General features: G+C 40.3%; 1 protein-coding gene across 8 annotated transcripts in view; it reads left to right on the top strand.

Annotated features, from left to right (window-relative positions):
• The window catches only part of Plekha8 (pleckstrin homology domain containing A8), a 56,619-nt gene that overhangs the window by 17,674 nt on the left and 22,011 nt on the right, over positions 1–16,934 (top strand). For all 8 annotated transcript variants that reach the window (XR_007341685.1, XM_048786408.1, XM_048786407.1 and 5 more), the window contains exons 2-7: positions 2,419–2,535; positions 4,098–4,253; positions 6,050–6,174; positions 8,188–8,346; positions 9,507–9,547; positions 11,045–11,202. Coding sequence is in view for 7 of the 8 variants with exons in the window: in XM_015490182.2 (XP_015345668.1) it covers positions 2,419–2,535; positions 4,098–4,253; positions 6,050–6,174; positions 8,188–8,346; positions 9,507–9,547; positions 11,045–11,202 (756 nt within the window). In the remaining variant the exon portion in view is untranslated. The remainder of the gene's footprint in view (positions 1–2,418; positions 2,536–4,097; positions 4,254–6,049; positions 6,175–8,187; positions 8,347–9,506; positions 9,548–11,044; positions 11,203–16,934) is intronic.

Below are 16,934 nucleotides of genomic sequence, written 5' to 3' on the forward strand. Positions count from 1 at the left end.
TTGGAACCAAAACATTGGCTCTTCTGGGTCTCTAGCTTGCTGAAGGTCTTAACCCAAATGTTTAGGTCTTAACCCAGATGTTTTGGGACTTAACCCAAAGTTGTTTATGAGCCAATATTGCATAATAAATCTGTTTATATGTATTTACATATACATCCTCTGGAAAATGCTAATTCAGAGAAAGTTTGATAAAATATAGTAGTTGAGGGGCTGAAAGTGTAGTTCATTGGTAAAGTACTTGCCTAGCATGAGGTGGCTGTGACTTCAATTCCCAGCACTGAAAACAAAACAAACATAAAATAGTAATTGAGTATGCTCTGAAAGCCTTCTACACAAAAGGTGTGGTAGATTTGGAGAACATTCACACCAGCCAAAGACATGAGAATTGAGCTGTAAATGGAAAAGATACTCTACAGATGCTCTGGTTCTATACCAGGGTAGCTTTCTGCGAATGGGGAGCCAAGGTCAGGGAGCTTTTGTGCCAGAAGGGCAGTGTAGACAGTTTTCTTCCTGGCTCTGCAGTATACTATACTGGGTAACCTGTTAGATTTCTTTATAAATGAGCTGGTTGGATTAGGTGATTTAGAAGATCTCTACCATTTAACAGGTTCTCAGAAATTGGTTCTTTTTCAGTGAGGGGAGGGTAGTCTAAGGCATAAATAATCAGACTCTCTTGCACAGAGCTAAAACATCAATAATATCTGATTCCAGGGCAGCTAGCTCTCTGCATAAGTACATAATCTGATGATGGATTGGGTTTCCTAGGTTGCATTGTCTGTGCCAAAATGGTAGCCTTTAGGTTTAAGTTTCTGTTGAATTTGAAGCCAAGTTAAAGAAGCAGCATTTTCTGAAATAAAAATGTACATATTCATCCCAAAAGGTGTGCAAGAACTGACTTAGATCAGTATGGAAATTTTAAGGCCAAATGGTTTTTGACATCCAGTAAAGGTTCTAGATCCCTGGGAATGAAGTCCTCAATATAAAATGTGACAAGAAAGGTAAATAATCTTTAGAAAAGACTATTTATCTTTTGGGAGAAAGGGTTGGGTGGTAGGATATTTCAGTCCAGATATTATGGGAGAGTAGGTGTTGAAAATTAATGTTTATTTAGTTTTGATTAAGGAAGTGAGAGACATGGTACCTGGCAGACCTGAGTATCCTTGTTCCTAGAAAAGCAGACTCTGATGAAGGAAGTAGTGAATGAAACATCTTGCCTGCCAATCTGACTCTTCCACTTGGACTTAGTACTGACCAATCAGCCTTCCAATCAGAATTATAGCTTCCTTATATCATAATCTTAGGCCAGGGGTGCTCCAGGAAGTATGGTAATCCCCTGTTTATAATATAATAAACAGATTTCATTTGGACCTCAGCTGGTGTCTTTCCCATTGGGTTCAAATGATGCAATTCCCAAGTGCCCATCAGATGACTATACCTGTGCAGGCCCTGGGGCTTTTCTCTGGCTGCCACAGCCACAGCACAGTCCCATGAGAGAAGTATATTCCTAAAGGGCTATGGCATTTCAGAGAGAGGAAAAATATCTATGCCCAAGCAAAGAGACCTGAAAGACTTATGCAGAGATAGGAATGACATTTTTATGAAGAACCATTTCAGAATTCACAAATAAATTTTACTTGATTGGATATAAGGTGTGGAAGAGGACAAGACATGAAATGTCCCTAAATTCTTCAAAATTGACATGATTGGAGTTAAAACTTGAATATTTTAAGATCAGTCTGTTTTGATGGATCAATACTAAATAGTTAAGTTCAATGAAGTTACTTTTTCTAATTTTAAGACTTAAGGCAGGCTTACTGGTCCGCATACTGTATGATCTTTGTTGAAAGGGCATCCTTATCTTCCTTGTCTTATTTCTAAGTTTCAGATTTTTTTTTTTCTTAATCAGAAGAGAAGAGAGTGATAACAATAATGTTCAGGGCACAATAATATTTGTTTTAGAAAAGTTAAAAGTCATCTACTAAGGGGTTAGTGGTGTTGCTGTATGGGAGAGCACTTGCCTGGCATGCACAAGGCCTTGGTTTCTATCTTCAGCACTAGGGGAAAAAAAAAAGTTCAACATTACTTGTGGTGTATTATATTAGGGAAACAAAAAGAATAAAACTCACTTATAAATCCTATTATCCAGAAACTCATCATTGTACTTTTTTACTGACTTTCCAAACTTCTGTGCCTCATGTGACTAAAAATATGTCTAGAGCAGGGGTCCTTTGTTTTTAATTTTGCAAAAATAAACCAAACATACAGGTCTTTCCTAATCTTCTCTTAGAATTTCCCTTGCAATAAAAGGCTCTTTTCCACTGAGACCTGGTATTTTATGTTAGGCCCCACTTTCTGTGTCAGATAGGCACCTCACATTGCAGGCATTAATTACCATAGTACTCTTGCTTATGCTTTCAGGTTGGCAGCCTCGATGGTTCCTTCTCTGTGGGGGAATATTATCGTATTATGATTCTCCTGAAGATGCCTGGAAAGGTTGCAAAGGGAGTATCCAAATGGCAGTCTGTGAAATTCAAGGTGAGAAATAAGTGGCTTGCTATTTTTGTTTTGCTGTCTCCCAGAAAAAAATACAGCATTAACTTTTGCATTCCTTTCTCTGCTGCTCCTGCAGTAAAGACCAAGCTATGTAGTATTATGTCCTAGAGGAAAGGCTTGTAAATGCAACTTAAAATTGTAGGCAGCTCTTGCAAGGAAATTGGTTAAGAGGTGGTCACAATAAATGAGAACAAAGAAATCAACTAGCAATCATTCTTTAGTCACCTGCCCACCTTGGGCCAATAGCTATTTGCAAAGCTTGCTTAAGTCATTTTCCTGAAGTATCAAACATTTCTGTGTTTAAATTAGGATGGATAAACACATACATGTGCATGCATGCACACCCATGCCCAGTCTATGCTTAGCACTCAAAACAAGCAAATATCTTATAGACCTGCATATAGTCTTTACTTCTTGGTTTTGGAATCTTGAGACATGATGAGCACATGTAGCTCAAAAGAAAAACAGATAAGAATTGGTGAGGAAGGCTGGAGAATATGGTTTGTATTTCTTCTTCTAAAAGGTTCTGCAGGAATCGTGTGTGTGTGTGTGTGTGTGTGTGTGTGTGTGTGTGTGTGTGAGAGAGAGAGAGAGAGAGAGATATTGAGGATTGAACCCAGTGGTATGGGCTCTGTCGTGGAGCTACATCCCCAGCCCTTTTTATTTTGAGATAGGACTTCACTAAGTTGCCCAGACTGGCCCTGAACTTGGTATCTTCCTGCATCAGCCTCCCAAGTAGCTGGGACTACAAAGTGTGCCACCATACCCAGCCTCTAGAGGAAGTCTTATAACGTTTTTTTCATTGGTCTGACTTGTCAAGAGAAGTAGAAGACAAAAAAAAATTGTGTTCTTGATTGCTTCTCAATAAATCCAAGGATATAAAGAACATACCCTTGCTCATTGGCATGTTTATTAATTTGTTTTATGTGACTTTTAACAAAATGCCCAAGACTGGGAATATATAAAGAAAAGAGATTTATTTAGCTAACAGTTTTGGGGACTGAAAGTCCAAAAAGTGTCATCCTGGTATGGTGAGGGCTCCCTGAACTGCATCACATTGTGGTAGGATCTTGTACAAGAGGGAGAGATCAAATGATGAGATGGGAAGCCAGAGAGATTGGGGAGGAGCCGGTTTTATACTTTTATAACAGCCCTCCTACAGTTACTTACCAGGGTATCATGAGAAGTAGATTAATTTCTTCTGAGGGTAGTTCTCCCAGTGACTTTTGATTAGGCTCCACTTCTCACAGGTTCTGCCATTTCTTAATATCATCATACTGGGGACTCGGGTTCCAATACATGAACCCTTAGGAGACAAAACACATCTGAACTCTAGCATTTGAGTCTTTTGGGCCCAAAGTAACGTACTTTATATATATATATATAAACCAAAAGGAAGATTTGTTCTCTAGTCTGATAAATGATCAATTTAACCCCAAAATTAAAATAGATGATTCAAAAATTTAAAAAAAGTTGGATAGGGTAAAGGCTACCTAGACAGTTGTCCTCTCTAGGTCTCTGACTTTCTTCTGCCTTACTCCCAGTTCATTCTGTAGATAATACCCGCATGGACCTGATAATACCTGGGGAACAGTATTTCTACTTGAAGGCCAGAAGTGTAGCTGAGAGACAGCGGTGGCTGGTGGCCCTGGGGTCAGCCAAGGCTTGCCTGACAGACAGTAGGACCCAGAAGGAGAAAGGCAAGTATTGATTGTTCTTTAGTGTGGGAACCTTGGGAATCACCCACTGGCATCTCTGGGTTCCTTTTATTATTTATCTTGCCTCTGACCACATAGGCACCTTTTTGTATCATTTAAATGCTGTGTATCTCAACGGAACTTAAATCAGAGTCCATATCTAACTCTTCTTTCTTAGCATGTGAAAGAGTGCTGGCTTTCAAGTCAGACAGAACTACATTGAAATGATGGCTTTGTAGTGTTTCTTTTTCTTTCTGTGTGTGTGTGTGTGCAGGGGCTGTGGGGAGGCAGTACCAGTGATTGAACTCAGGGGCACTTGATACTGAGCCACATCCCCAGCCCTATTTTGTATTTTATTAGAGACGGGGTCTCTGAGTTGCTTAACACCTCACTTTTGCTGAGGGGGCTTTGAACTTTGGATCCTCCTGCCTCAGCCTCCTGGGCCACTGGGATTACTGGAGTGTGCTGGCTTTTTAGTCTGTTGACTATGTAACTTTGGCATGATCACTTAACCTTTCTGAGCCTCAGTTACCTTACTGTTTAAAAAGAGGTCATTACCGGTGCTGGAGTTGTGGCTCAGTGGCAGAGCTCTTGCCTTGCATGTGTGAGGCACTGAGTTCCATCCTGAGCACCACATAAAAATAAATAAAAAATAAAGGTATTGTGTCTACCTACAACTAAATTTTTTTTTTTTTTTAAAGAGGTCATACCTACCTTAATCTGTGAGGATTCATGATATGAAATGAGATAGGGTCCAACCAGGCACAAAGTTGACCTTCAGTGAAGAGTAGCTGAGCCAGAGAAGCTTTGGCTTAGGGTATTTTCTAATAGTAATGCTGTGCTGTCTCCTACCTCTCCCTGAGGTGGCATGGATACTTAATTGTGAGATTACTGTTACTCATACTCATTAACTTGACACGATTGGGCCTCCTGAGAACCATGGGACAACTTTCTCTTTGTATAGGGGCAGGAGTATCAGGGCTTACTGCATAAGTCTGGCTGCTGCTTTTCCATCCCTGTAGTCATGTATGTACAACTGAAGAGAGTGACTTGCAGGGAGAGGATGGAAAGAAGTGTATCAGGCAATGTTTCTGATGACAGTAGCAGCAAATGTGTCTCACTCTTCATGTAGACCTAGTAAAATTATCTCTTTATTGGTTATTTTTAATGCTAATTTATAGAGACTGTCAACTTTGACTCAGCATGTGGTAATGTGCAACATTTTCATGGAGAGGGAAGAGAGGTGGTAGTAATTTTATCTGAGCCCTCAGTGCCAGGGTGTCTGGAGTGCCTTGCTGATAATGGCTGATTGTGATTAATGTTGACAGGACAGGTGAACCAGTCCTCAGCCAGAATAATAAGCAGTGTTCTTGGTGGTAATTGGACATTACAAAACATTGTCTCCCAGATATGAGCAGAGCGGTGCAATAGCAGGTAGACTGCTCTGACCCCATCTTACAGAGAAGGAGAACACCAACTAGATGACAGAACTGAGACCAAAACTCTGAACAGTGACTCTGCTTCCTGTACAGACCTGGGTAGGTCAGGCAGAATGTTTTCCCCTCTATGTGCTGGTGATTATTTAATGTGACTGGAGTAATAATGTATATTACTTTGAAAGGCTGGATGTGTCCTTTTTCTGTTTTTCTTGCTCCTCAATCTTTACCTATCACATTGTAATTCATACCATATACCTCTGACTTAGGATACAGATTATATATTCCACTTCTGTGCAGTATACTAACTAGGAAATTGGTTATTCATTCTGATAACTACATTATCATTATTTCATTATTTAGAATTTGCTGAGAATACTGAAAACTTGAAAACGAAAATGTCGGAACTAAGACTGTACTGTGACCTCCTTGTTCAGCAAGTAGATAAAACAAAAGAAGTGACCACAACTGGTGTTTCTAATTCTGAGGTAAAATATTATATTAGTAATATTATTGATAGTATATATACATGAAAAATAGCACCACTTTGCTTACAGGTGATATTTATTTTCATGTAATTCCTGACTATCTTGATATTTACTATTTTAGAAGAAAAAGCATAATTCACCATAGAAATGTGTATTGTAGCATATGGAACCATACAGTTTTTCTTACTGGAATTTATTCAGGATTAATTAATTGATAACATTTGGAACTTTACCTTCAGTACTGACATACCAAAGTGTGTTTCTCCCTAGTTTACATCACTTTGTTGTTGTTTTGTCTTTTGCTACTAGGGATTGAACTCAGGGGTCCTCTATCACTCAGCCACACCCTTGGTCCTTTTTATTATTTTAAGACAGGGTCTTGCTAAGTGCTCAGACTGGCCTCGGACTTGACAATTCTTCTGCCTCAACCTCCCATGTGGCTGGGATTACAGGCATTTGCCACCATGCCCTGCCCCACTTTGCATCCTTTATAAAAATAGAATCTTACATGTCTTGCAGAACCATTTTGTAGTTGTGGCTACTAAGATGTTACAATAGTGTCTGTCAGCAGTGCGTATATGTCATCTTTGGTGACAGTGACAGGATTTTACATATCACAGTAAATATTGTGATTTGGAATAGACCAGTGCTTTCATAGATGGAGACAGAGTTTCTCTCCAACATTAGCAAGAATTGAATTTTGTAACATTTATTAATAAAGTTGTCACTCTCCCTGAACCATATTAAGAATTTCTCTTGTGTTAAACTATTAAAATGCTTACATAAACTGGAGAGCTTCTCTGCTTGCCCTCAAGTTATAATCTGACAACTGATGTCTACAACATGAAGAATCTGCAGGTTATTTAGTGGTTTTAATTCATTTTTTTTTAAGGTAGTAGAACACCATGCTACTAGTAATAAATGCTTTGAGGTCTTTCTAATAAAGGTGATTTAACTCACTTTGATTCACTTCCTTTTGGTCTCTCTCATTCATTAATCAGCTCCCTGTTGTGTATAGATGAATGGGGAAAGTGAGGACCAAAAACCATTTTAGTCCTGTTCTTGTAAAGTTTGTGATTTAGAGCAGTGATTGTCAACTCAGAGCAGCTGTGTTTCCGAGGAAATATTTGGTAATGTCTAGAGACATTTTTAGTTGTCATGAGTACCACTGGCATCTAGTGGGTAGACACCAAAGATTCTGTTTAACATCTTTAAATGGGCAGAAGGGCTATGCTCTGCCCTTGCATACACAGGCCCCCCCAAATTAGCCAGCCCATAATATCATTGGTGCTGAGTAGAGAAGCCTTGGTTTACAGAGAAGGGAAAATGTGAATGTAGCAATCTTTAATTCCAGAAAGAAAGTGCTTATAGAAATGCTGTGGGAACTTGGTTATGAACAGTATCATCCGTTAACCAAGAGTACCTGGGAGCTTATTAGACATACAAAGGTGAGAAAAATATATAGAGACCACTAAGATGTGGTCTTCTAATTCTCCAGTTAGAGTGTGTCCTCATTTTCCAGAACAACCTACTAATATCAATATCCAGAAGAAAAATGCCCTGAATAAATAAACTGTACACTGAACAAATAAAGTAACTCAGAAGAAAAAATGTATTAGGTTTTTAAAGGAATTCTAATTGCTGAAACCTTGTGGATTCTTCCATACTGAAAGCAGGTGTTGTGTGTTTTCCTGGAAGCTCCACAGAAGTTCTGTGCTCAACAGCTGGCACAGTGCTCTTCTAATGTTACTGAGCAGAAAGAAGTTATTGCCTTTAGATGGAACAGTGGATGAGTGTGAAGGGTCAGATTAGAACATGAGGCCTGTGCATGGTAAATAGATAAATTGGGATAGCTCAAAATATTTTTTAAATAACTGATATACATACTTGTTCAGCAAAATAGGTGGGTGCATTATTATTATTTTGTGGATAAAAACCTGTAAAGGTATAACACAATGGGACTTTGTCTTTCTTGGCAAGACAAAAGAGTCTTTCACTTTGGTCATTTTGTAGGAGGGAATTGATGTGGGAACTCTGCTGAAATCAACCTGCAATACTTTTCTGAAGACCTTGGAAGAATGCATGCAGATCGCAAATGCAGCCTTCACCTCTGAACTTCTTTATCGCACTCCTCCAGGATCACCGCAACTGGCCATGCTCAAATCCAGCAAGGTAAAAGTCTAGTTCAGTTTGGCTACAACAGAGTACAATGAAAAGTTGTAAAGTAACATCCTTTGGTGAATGATAAAGACTTTTTAGAGGACTATTTTATTTCCACTTTTTTTATCTTCTCAGTCTCCCATATCTAGAAGTTATTTTGGCAGTCTGACCACCTGTGCACAGATATCTCTAATCTAGTCCTTTCTCTCCAACACCCATGTAAATGAGTCTTGCCTAGAATTTTGGTGGCCTTCTTACTATCTTTAGCCTGGCTCTTCCAGTCAGCTGACAGGATTTCTATTAATGCAGTATAAATTGGGCTGCTTTACCTAAACCTTTCAGTGACTCCCTCATTGCCTTTGGATTAAAGATAAAACTTCCTAGCCCCTTGCCACATCACCAGCCTCTTTTCCTAACATTTCCTGGCATGAATATATTGTCTGTCATCACCCTCACCCCTTTACGCTGCCAAGAATGCCCATCTTGGCTCTTTCCCATAGTAGCTCCTATTCATCTTCCTGGAATTCCTGGGTTGTGCTAAGGATTCCTCCTTTCTCACATCTCCCTATTTTAGTGAAGCTAGCTTAAAAAGGACAGGAACTGCATGGTGTTTACCTTCCTTCCTTCAATGTTGTAGCAATACTTTGCCAGAGTTTGCTGTCTATTAACATTTAATTAGCATAACTAAAATTTCAAAGAAAGCCATTCACCAGGACTTTGGCTCTGATAATTAGGACTTTGAAAAAGGCCACCTTTATTTTCCTTAGAAATTTGGGTACCCCTGTTGGATTTAAAAGTTGGGCTAGTTGGGATCTATGACTCCATTTTAAGAAGACCTAAAATTATTTCTGATGGGGTGGGGCAGTAATATATTATGGTTATATTTACCACTTTCATGTGTTGTAGAATTATAAATAATGGGGCTGGGGATGTGGCTCAAGCGGTAATGCTCTTGCCTGGCATGCGCGGGGCGCTGGGTTCGATCCTCAGCACCACATAAAAAATAAAATAAAGATGTTGTGTCCACCAAAAACTGAAAAATAAATATTAAAAAAAATTCTCTCTCTCTCTCTCTCTCTCTCTCTCCCCTCTCTCTCTCTCTTTAAAAAAAAAAAAGAATAATAAATAATGTCTCATTGGAAGTAAACTTTATTTCTTTTCTTCTTTTAAAGATGAAACATCCGGTTGTACCAATTCATAACTCATTGGAAAGGTATATAACATTTTTTTCTTCTTTCAAAAAAACTACAGCTATTGTTATTCTTTGTTTAAAAAAAGTGAATGATATTTTGATTTTTATGGTGGTTTTTCTTGTAATTTGAGATGTACCAGAAGGAAACAATATCTGACTTTCCTTTTTTGAGTGAGCCTGAAGTAGTGCAGACCTTCAGCACTAAAGGAAAGTGTTGGTATTTGCTTTAGGATATGGATCTCACCCATCATATCCTGTAACTTTTTAATCTTTCTGGAATTACCAAAGGATGGATCTTCTTTTATAGAGGAGTTAAATATTGACTTAAGTGTACTTTTATCCAGAAACACTGAGTGTTATTCTGTGTTGTTTAGAAATAAAAAACCTTGAGTAACTGTATAGGTTGAAAACTTCACATAGTACCAAAATCTAAACTATTTCTGTTCTTCTAAATACTCTTTCAATTAAAAAAAATTTTTTTTTTTAAAGTAAATGCTGAGCTGTAGATGTGGCTCAGCAGTACAGCACTCAACTTGTCTAGCATGCATGAGAACTTGGGTTCATCCTCAGCACAACAAAAAGGTACACATTTACATAGTCACTGGGTTTCTATTTACTTATGTTGTATAGGCATTCCCATGTATTGACGCAATCGAGATATTTATCCTTCCAAATTATTGCTTAATAGTGAATCATTATTTACTATTGTTTGCTTCTTTATTACAAGGATTATTCTCAATTTGGTTGTTTCCGTTTTTCTAAATTTTTCTGCTAGAAACATCTACTCCCATATTTTGAATTCTAGATTGAAATAGTGGTTTTTAGAAAATAATAAATGCTTTTCCTAGAGTTATCATATAGCTTGGATCCTTCTCCCCTTATTTTTATTGGAAGAAAATATTTTTGTCCTAATTTCTAATTCGGCTAAGTATAATTCCCTATAATAAGATGTTGTGTTGTGCCTTTAACAGAATCAGTTATGTCATTTGACTGTTGAATAGGTAATTCTAAAATGTGACAGATCCCTCAAGATGTGTTTGGGTTCTCCTTGGATTTTGTTTTTTTTTTCTGAGATATAGGTTGCAGGGAGACCTCAGCATATGGCTTCTAGACAATAACTGCTAAGCAAACATTTAGAAGTGGCTAGTGGTGTTGAGAAAAAGCCTCCCAGCAGGGAGTTGAAGAAGGTCAAAAAGTGTTCAATGTGGCACCTGGAGAAAGCTGAATGGAAACCAGAGGGCTGTCAATGACTATTTCCTAATGCTGGTAGGGATCAGAAAGGGTCACTTCAGGGTACAAGAAGAACCATTAGACAGGTCTGCTCCCACCACATATACTTGTCTTGATGTCTGTGGGAGGCTAAGAGGCTTGGCTTAGTTTAACAATTGTTTAAATCAATGTTTAAAATTTAATGATTGTGAACCCTTCCCTCATCCCTCAGAGTTATCATCTACCTGGCAACCTATTACTAAATCACTAGACTTTTTATTTTTTTTTTCTTTATAAAAAAAATTTTAGGCAAATGGAACTGAACAGTTGTGAAAATGGATCTTTAAATATGGAAATAAATGGTGATGAAGATATCCTAATGAAAAATAAGAGCTCCTTGTATTCAAAATCTTCAGAGATAGACTGCAGCATATCAAGTGAAGAAAATACTGAGGATAATATAACAGGTAAAAAACAAAGTCTGAAAAAACATTGAACAATAGAATATTTGATGTTTTGATTTATACCCATGATGTGACACTTGATAGGGATTAGCCTCAAGACAGTATGCTAGGTATTTCCTAAAGAGCATGTTAGCTCAGTAAGACAGGTCACTTAACTGAACTACATTCTGTCATCCCATCTGAGCAGTGTTGATAAGAACATGAAGAGGAAGTTTCCTGCCTACTGTTCTTGGCTGGGATGTTCATAAACTTCCGTGAGCAGTTTTAGACAGTATGAGTACTTCACTGACACTTCGTAGTATATCTCAAAGCCTTTTGAACTTAGACTGTAAGGTCAGACTCAAGAGTATATGAAATTAGGGCAGTTGAGTTTTTCATTCTCCTGGTTTCTGGTGGGGCTGAGGTTGTCAGAATTCACCAAACACCAGCCTTCTTTTTCTTCTTAAGGCTAAATTTAAGGCACTTTAGTTGCTTTTAAATTAGCTAATTTCAATGGCACTAATCACTAAAACTCACTCTTCAGAGCAAAGATAACCATTTTAAAGCCCTTAACTGTTATAAGTGCTTACTAATAATTCAAAACTGCAATTTTAAAAAATACTTCTTCCCAGTCTGTCCTGAAATAAGAGACCAAATTTTTTTTAGATGAGAGAAAAGAAAAAGATGTTAATCCTAGAAAATCTCTTTTTTAATTTTTTTTTAGTTGCAGATTAACACAATACCTTTATTTTATTTATTTATTTATTTTTATGTGATGCCGAGGATCAAGCCCAGTGTCTCACACGTGCTAGGTGAGCACTCTACTGCTGAGCTACAGTTCCAGCCCCAAATCCTAGAAAATCTTAGTTGTTAATATAAGAAAAGTAATATATACAACATTGAAGTCTTATCTCTTGAGTAAATGACAAAAAAATTTTATCAAAACATATTGTCGCAGTTCAAGATCAGAAGATGGCGGCGAGGGGAGTGCATTGCCCCCGTGTGCTGCTTCACTGTGTGGGAGTATGACAAGTCAGGACGGCTAAAGGCTATCTTGTTAGGAATTTCCAGCAATAGTGGGGTGCTCCGGAACCTGGAGGAAGGATTTCCATCGCACGAGGATCGGCTACGGGGACTCAAACGCGAGAGGTTTGTCGCACGGAGGGTAACACTGCTTATTCAGCAAATCGCCCCACGGCTAGAGTCTGCAGCGCATGCTGGGAAACGAGGAGATAGCGACACAGGGATACAGCGCTGCAGTTTCTGCCCCAGGGCTGAATTCTGGGTTTGAGACGGGGGAAGGAAGTGGTCCATCTCGGTTCTCCACACCGGTCAGACCACAGAGGAGGCCAGCAGCCACCATGTTGGAAAGCTGACGTCACCATCCCTGTTTTCGACTGAACGCAGCTCATTCAGCCATAGAACAGGTAATTTCAGGCTGCCATTCGCCTGCGGCTTGCAGACAGATTGCTAGGGTTCAGTTCCTGGGGGCTTCTTAGAACCTGATCTTATTGGAGCGAACACCGAGCGCTGGCCGGCCGAGTTCCGGCTCTCGGAACTGCCCTGGCCCAGGGCTGGGGAGCCTGCGGAGGCTGCTTCTTGGTCCGGGTCCTGCTGAGGGCTGGTCAGGACTCACCCGTTGCTTTGGTTGCCCGGCAAGGGGAACGAAATGCTGCCCTTCGCATAGGATACCAACATGGCAGAGATCTGATGTCAGCAGAAAGCGGCGGAGGAGAGAACTTCATCAATACCAGCGGCGACATAAACAGTTGGTCTCCTGGTAGGGGGGGTGAGGCACAGACACCCGAGTCTCCTCAATTTGTCGTCGAGCCAGAGGGGAGGAGCCGGGCCGCCGCCAGCGCCCGGAGCAGGCCCAGCGGCTCGCCAGCGTGGTGACCGCGTGACCCCAATTGGAGAGGGGGCGGAGCGGAGCCGCCACCCGCACCCGCAAGGTGGGCAGACCCGCGACCCAGTGGTACATGGGCGTGGTAGGAGGGGCAGGGCAGAGCCGCCGTTCGCGCTTGCAAGGTAAACAGACCTGTGACAGCCTGGCGGGTCAGGCCCAGTGGCCTGCCAGTGTGGTACACACGTCACCCCAACTGGAGTAGGGGCAGAGCAGATCCTTCTCCCACGCCCGGATCAGGCCCTGCCGGTGTGGTGGTCACGTGACCCCAATTGGAGTGGGGGCGGAGCGGAACCGCCACCCGTGCCCGCAGGGTGAGCAGACCTGTGACCAACCTGCAGATCAGGCCCAGGGGTCCGCAGGCGTGGTAGGAGGGGCAGGGCAGATCCGCCGCCCGCGCCTCCAAGGTAGGCAGACCTGCAACAGACCGGCGGATCAGGCCCAGGAGCCTGCCGGCGTGGTACACACACCACCCTAATTGGAGTAGGGGCAGAGCAGAGTCGCCGCCCGTGCCAGGAACAGGCCCAGCGTCCTGCAGGCGGGGTAGTCACGACACCCCAATTGGAGTAGGGGCAGAGCAGAGCCTCCACCCGTGCCCGAAAGGTGGGCAGATCTGCGACCGACCAGCGGGACAGGCCCAGTGGCCTGCCGGTACGACAGACACGTCACCCCATTTGGAGTAGGGGCAGAGTAGAGCCGCCGCCCGCGCCTGCAGGGTAGGCAAACCTGCAACCGACCGGCGGATCAGGCCCGGTGGCCTGCCGGCGTGGTACACTCGTCACCCCAATTGGAGTAGGGGCAGAACAGAGCCGCCGCCAGCGCCCAGAACAGGCCCAGTGACCTGCCGGCGTGGTAGCCACGACACCCCAATTGGAATAAGGAGAGAGCAGAGCCGCCGCCCGCGCCTGCAGGAAAGATACGCAAGCAGTATGAAAAGACAAGGAAAGAAAGGACCACAAGCAATGCAGGTCAACGCAACTTTAGAAGAGGTAACAGCTGCAGCAGATGGAATGTCAGATAAAGAATTCAGGATATACATGCTTCAGATGATCTGGAGTATCAAGGAAGACATTAAACAGCAAAATCAGACAATGAAAGATCACTTCGACAATGAATTACGCAAACAAATCCAGGAAGCAAAGGATCAACTATACAGGGAGATAGAGGTTATAAAAAACAAACAAACAGAAATCCTAGAAATGCAGGAAGCAATAAACCAACTTAAAAACTCAATGGAGAATACTACCAGCAGAGTAGAACACTTAGAAGATAGAACATCAGACAATGAAGACAAAGTATTTCAACTGGAAAAGAACATAGACAGCTCAGCAAGACTGTTAAGAAACCATGAGCAGAACATCCAAGAAATATGGGATAACATTAAGAGACCAAACTTAAGAGTCATTGGGATACAGGAAGGTACAGAGCTCCAAACCAAAGGAATGAGCAGTCTATTCAATGAAATAATACGAGAAAACTTCCCAGACTTGAAGAATGAGACAGAATCCCAAATCCTAGAAGCCTACAGGACGCCGAATGTGCAAAATCATAAGAGATCCACACCTAGACACATTATAATGAAGATGCCCAACATACAGAATAAGGAGAGAATTTTAAAAGCTACAAGAGAAAGGAAGCAGATTACATTTAGGGGTAAGCCAATCAGGATAACAGCTGATCTTTCAACACAGACTCTGAAAGCTAGAAGATCCTGGAATAACATATTTCAAACACTGAAAGAAAATGGGTTCCAACCAAGAATTGTGTATCCAGCGAAATTAAGCTTCAGGATGGAAGATGAAATTAAAACCTTCCACGATAAACAAAAGTTTAAAGAATTCGCAGCTAGAAAACCATCTCTTCAAAACATCCTCGCCAAAGCATTACAGGAAGAGGAAATGGAAAATAACAATGAAAACCAACAGTGGGAGGTAGGACAGTAAAGGGGGGGGAAATAATCAAAGAGGAAAACAAACCATGTTTAGTAACAGAAATAAACAAATATGGCTGGAAGAACAACCCATATCTCAATAATAACCCTAAATGTTAATGGCTTAAACTCACCAATTAAGAGACACAGGCTAGTAGAATGGATCACAAAACAAGACCCAACAATATGCTGCCTACAGGAGACGCATTTGATAGGAAAAGACATACATAGGCTGAAGGTGAAAGGTTGGGAAAAATCATATCACTCATATGGACTTCGGAAACAAGCAGGAGTGTCCATACTCATATCAAATAAAATAGATTTCAAGCCAAAGTTAATCAAAAGGGATAAAGAGGGACACTACATACTGCTTAAGGGAACCATACACCAACAAGACATAACAATCATAAATATTTATGCCCCAAACAATGGTGCAGCTATGTTCGTCAAACAAACTCTTCTCAAGTTCAAGAGTCTAATAGACCACCATACCATAATCATGGGAGACTTCAACACACCTCTCTCGCCACTGGACAGATCTTCCAAACAAAAGTTGAATAAGGAAACTATAGAACTCAATAACACTATTAATAACCTAGACCTAATTGACATATATAGAGTATACCACCCAACATCAAGCAGTTACACTTTTTTCTCAGCAGCACATGGATCCTTCTCAAAAATAGATCATATATTATGTCACAGGGCAACTCTTAGACAATATAAAGGAGTAGAGATAATACCATGCATCTTATCTGATCATAATGGAATGAAACTGAAAATCAACGATAAAAGAAGGAAGGAAAAAGCATACATCACTTGGAGAATGAACAATAGGTTACTGAATGATCAATGGGTTATAGAAGACATCAAGGAGGAAATTAAAAAATTCTTAGAGATAAATGAAAACACAGACACAACATATCGGAATCTATGGGACACATTGAAAGCAGTTCTAAGAGGAAAATTCATTGCTTGGAGTTCATTCCTTAAAAAAAGAAAAAACCAACAAATAAATGATCTCATACTTCATCTCAAAATCCTTGAAAAAGAAGAGCAAAACAACAGCAAAAGAAGTAGAAGGCAAGAAATAATTAAAATCAGAGCTGAAATTAATGAAATCGAAACAAAAGAAACAATTGAAAAAATTGACAAAACTAAAAGTTGGTTCTTTGAAAAAATAAACAAAATCGACAGACCCTTAGCGATGCTAGCGAAGAGAAGAAGAGAGAGAACTCAAATTACTAGCATACGGGATGAAAAAGGCAATATCACAACAGACACTTCAGAAATACAGAAGATAATCAAAAACTATTTTGAATCCTTATACTCCAATAAATTAGAAGATAGTGAAGGCATAGATAAATTTCTTAAGTCATATGATCTGCCCAGATTGAGTCAGGAGGATATAGACAACCTAAACAGACCAATATCAATTGAGGAAATAGAAGAAACCATCAAAAGACTACCAACTAAGAAAAGCCCAGGACCGGATGGGTATACAGCAGAGTTTTACAAAACCTTTAAAGAGGAACTAATACCAATACTTTTCAAGCTACTTCAGGAAATAGAAAAAGAGGGAGAACTTCCAAATTCATTCTACGAGGCCAACATCACCCTGATACCTAAACCAGACAAAGACACTTCAAAGAAAGAAAACTACAGACCAATATCTCTAATGAACCTAGATGCAAAAATCCTCAATAAAATTCTGGCGAATCGGATACAAAAACATATCAAAAAAATTGTACACCATGATCAAGTAGGATTCATCCCTGGGATGCAAGGCTGGTTCAATATACGGAAATCAATAAATGTTATTCACCACATCAATAGACTTAAAAATAAGAACCATATGATCATCTCGATAGATGCGGAAAAAGCATTCGACAAAGTACAGCATCCCTTTATGTTCAAAACTCT

The sequence above is a fragment of the Marmota marmota genome, unplaced genomic scaffold (genome assembly GCF_001458135.2).
Source record: "Marmota marmota marmota unplaced genomic scaffold, marMar, whole genome shotgun sequence".
Classification (NCBI taxonomy): Eukaryota; Metazoa; Chordata; class Mammalia; order Rodentia; family Sciuridae; genus Marmota; species Marmota marmota.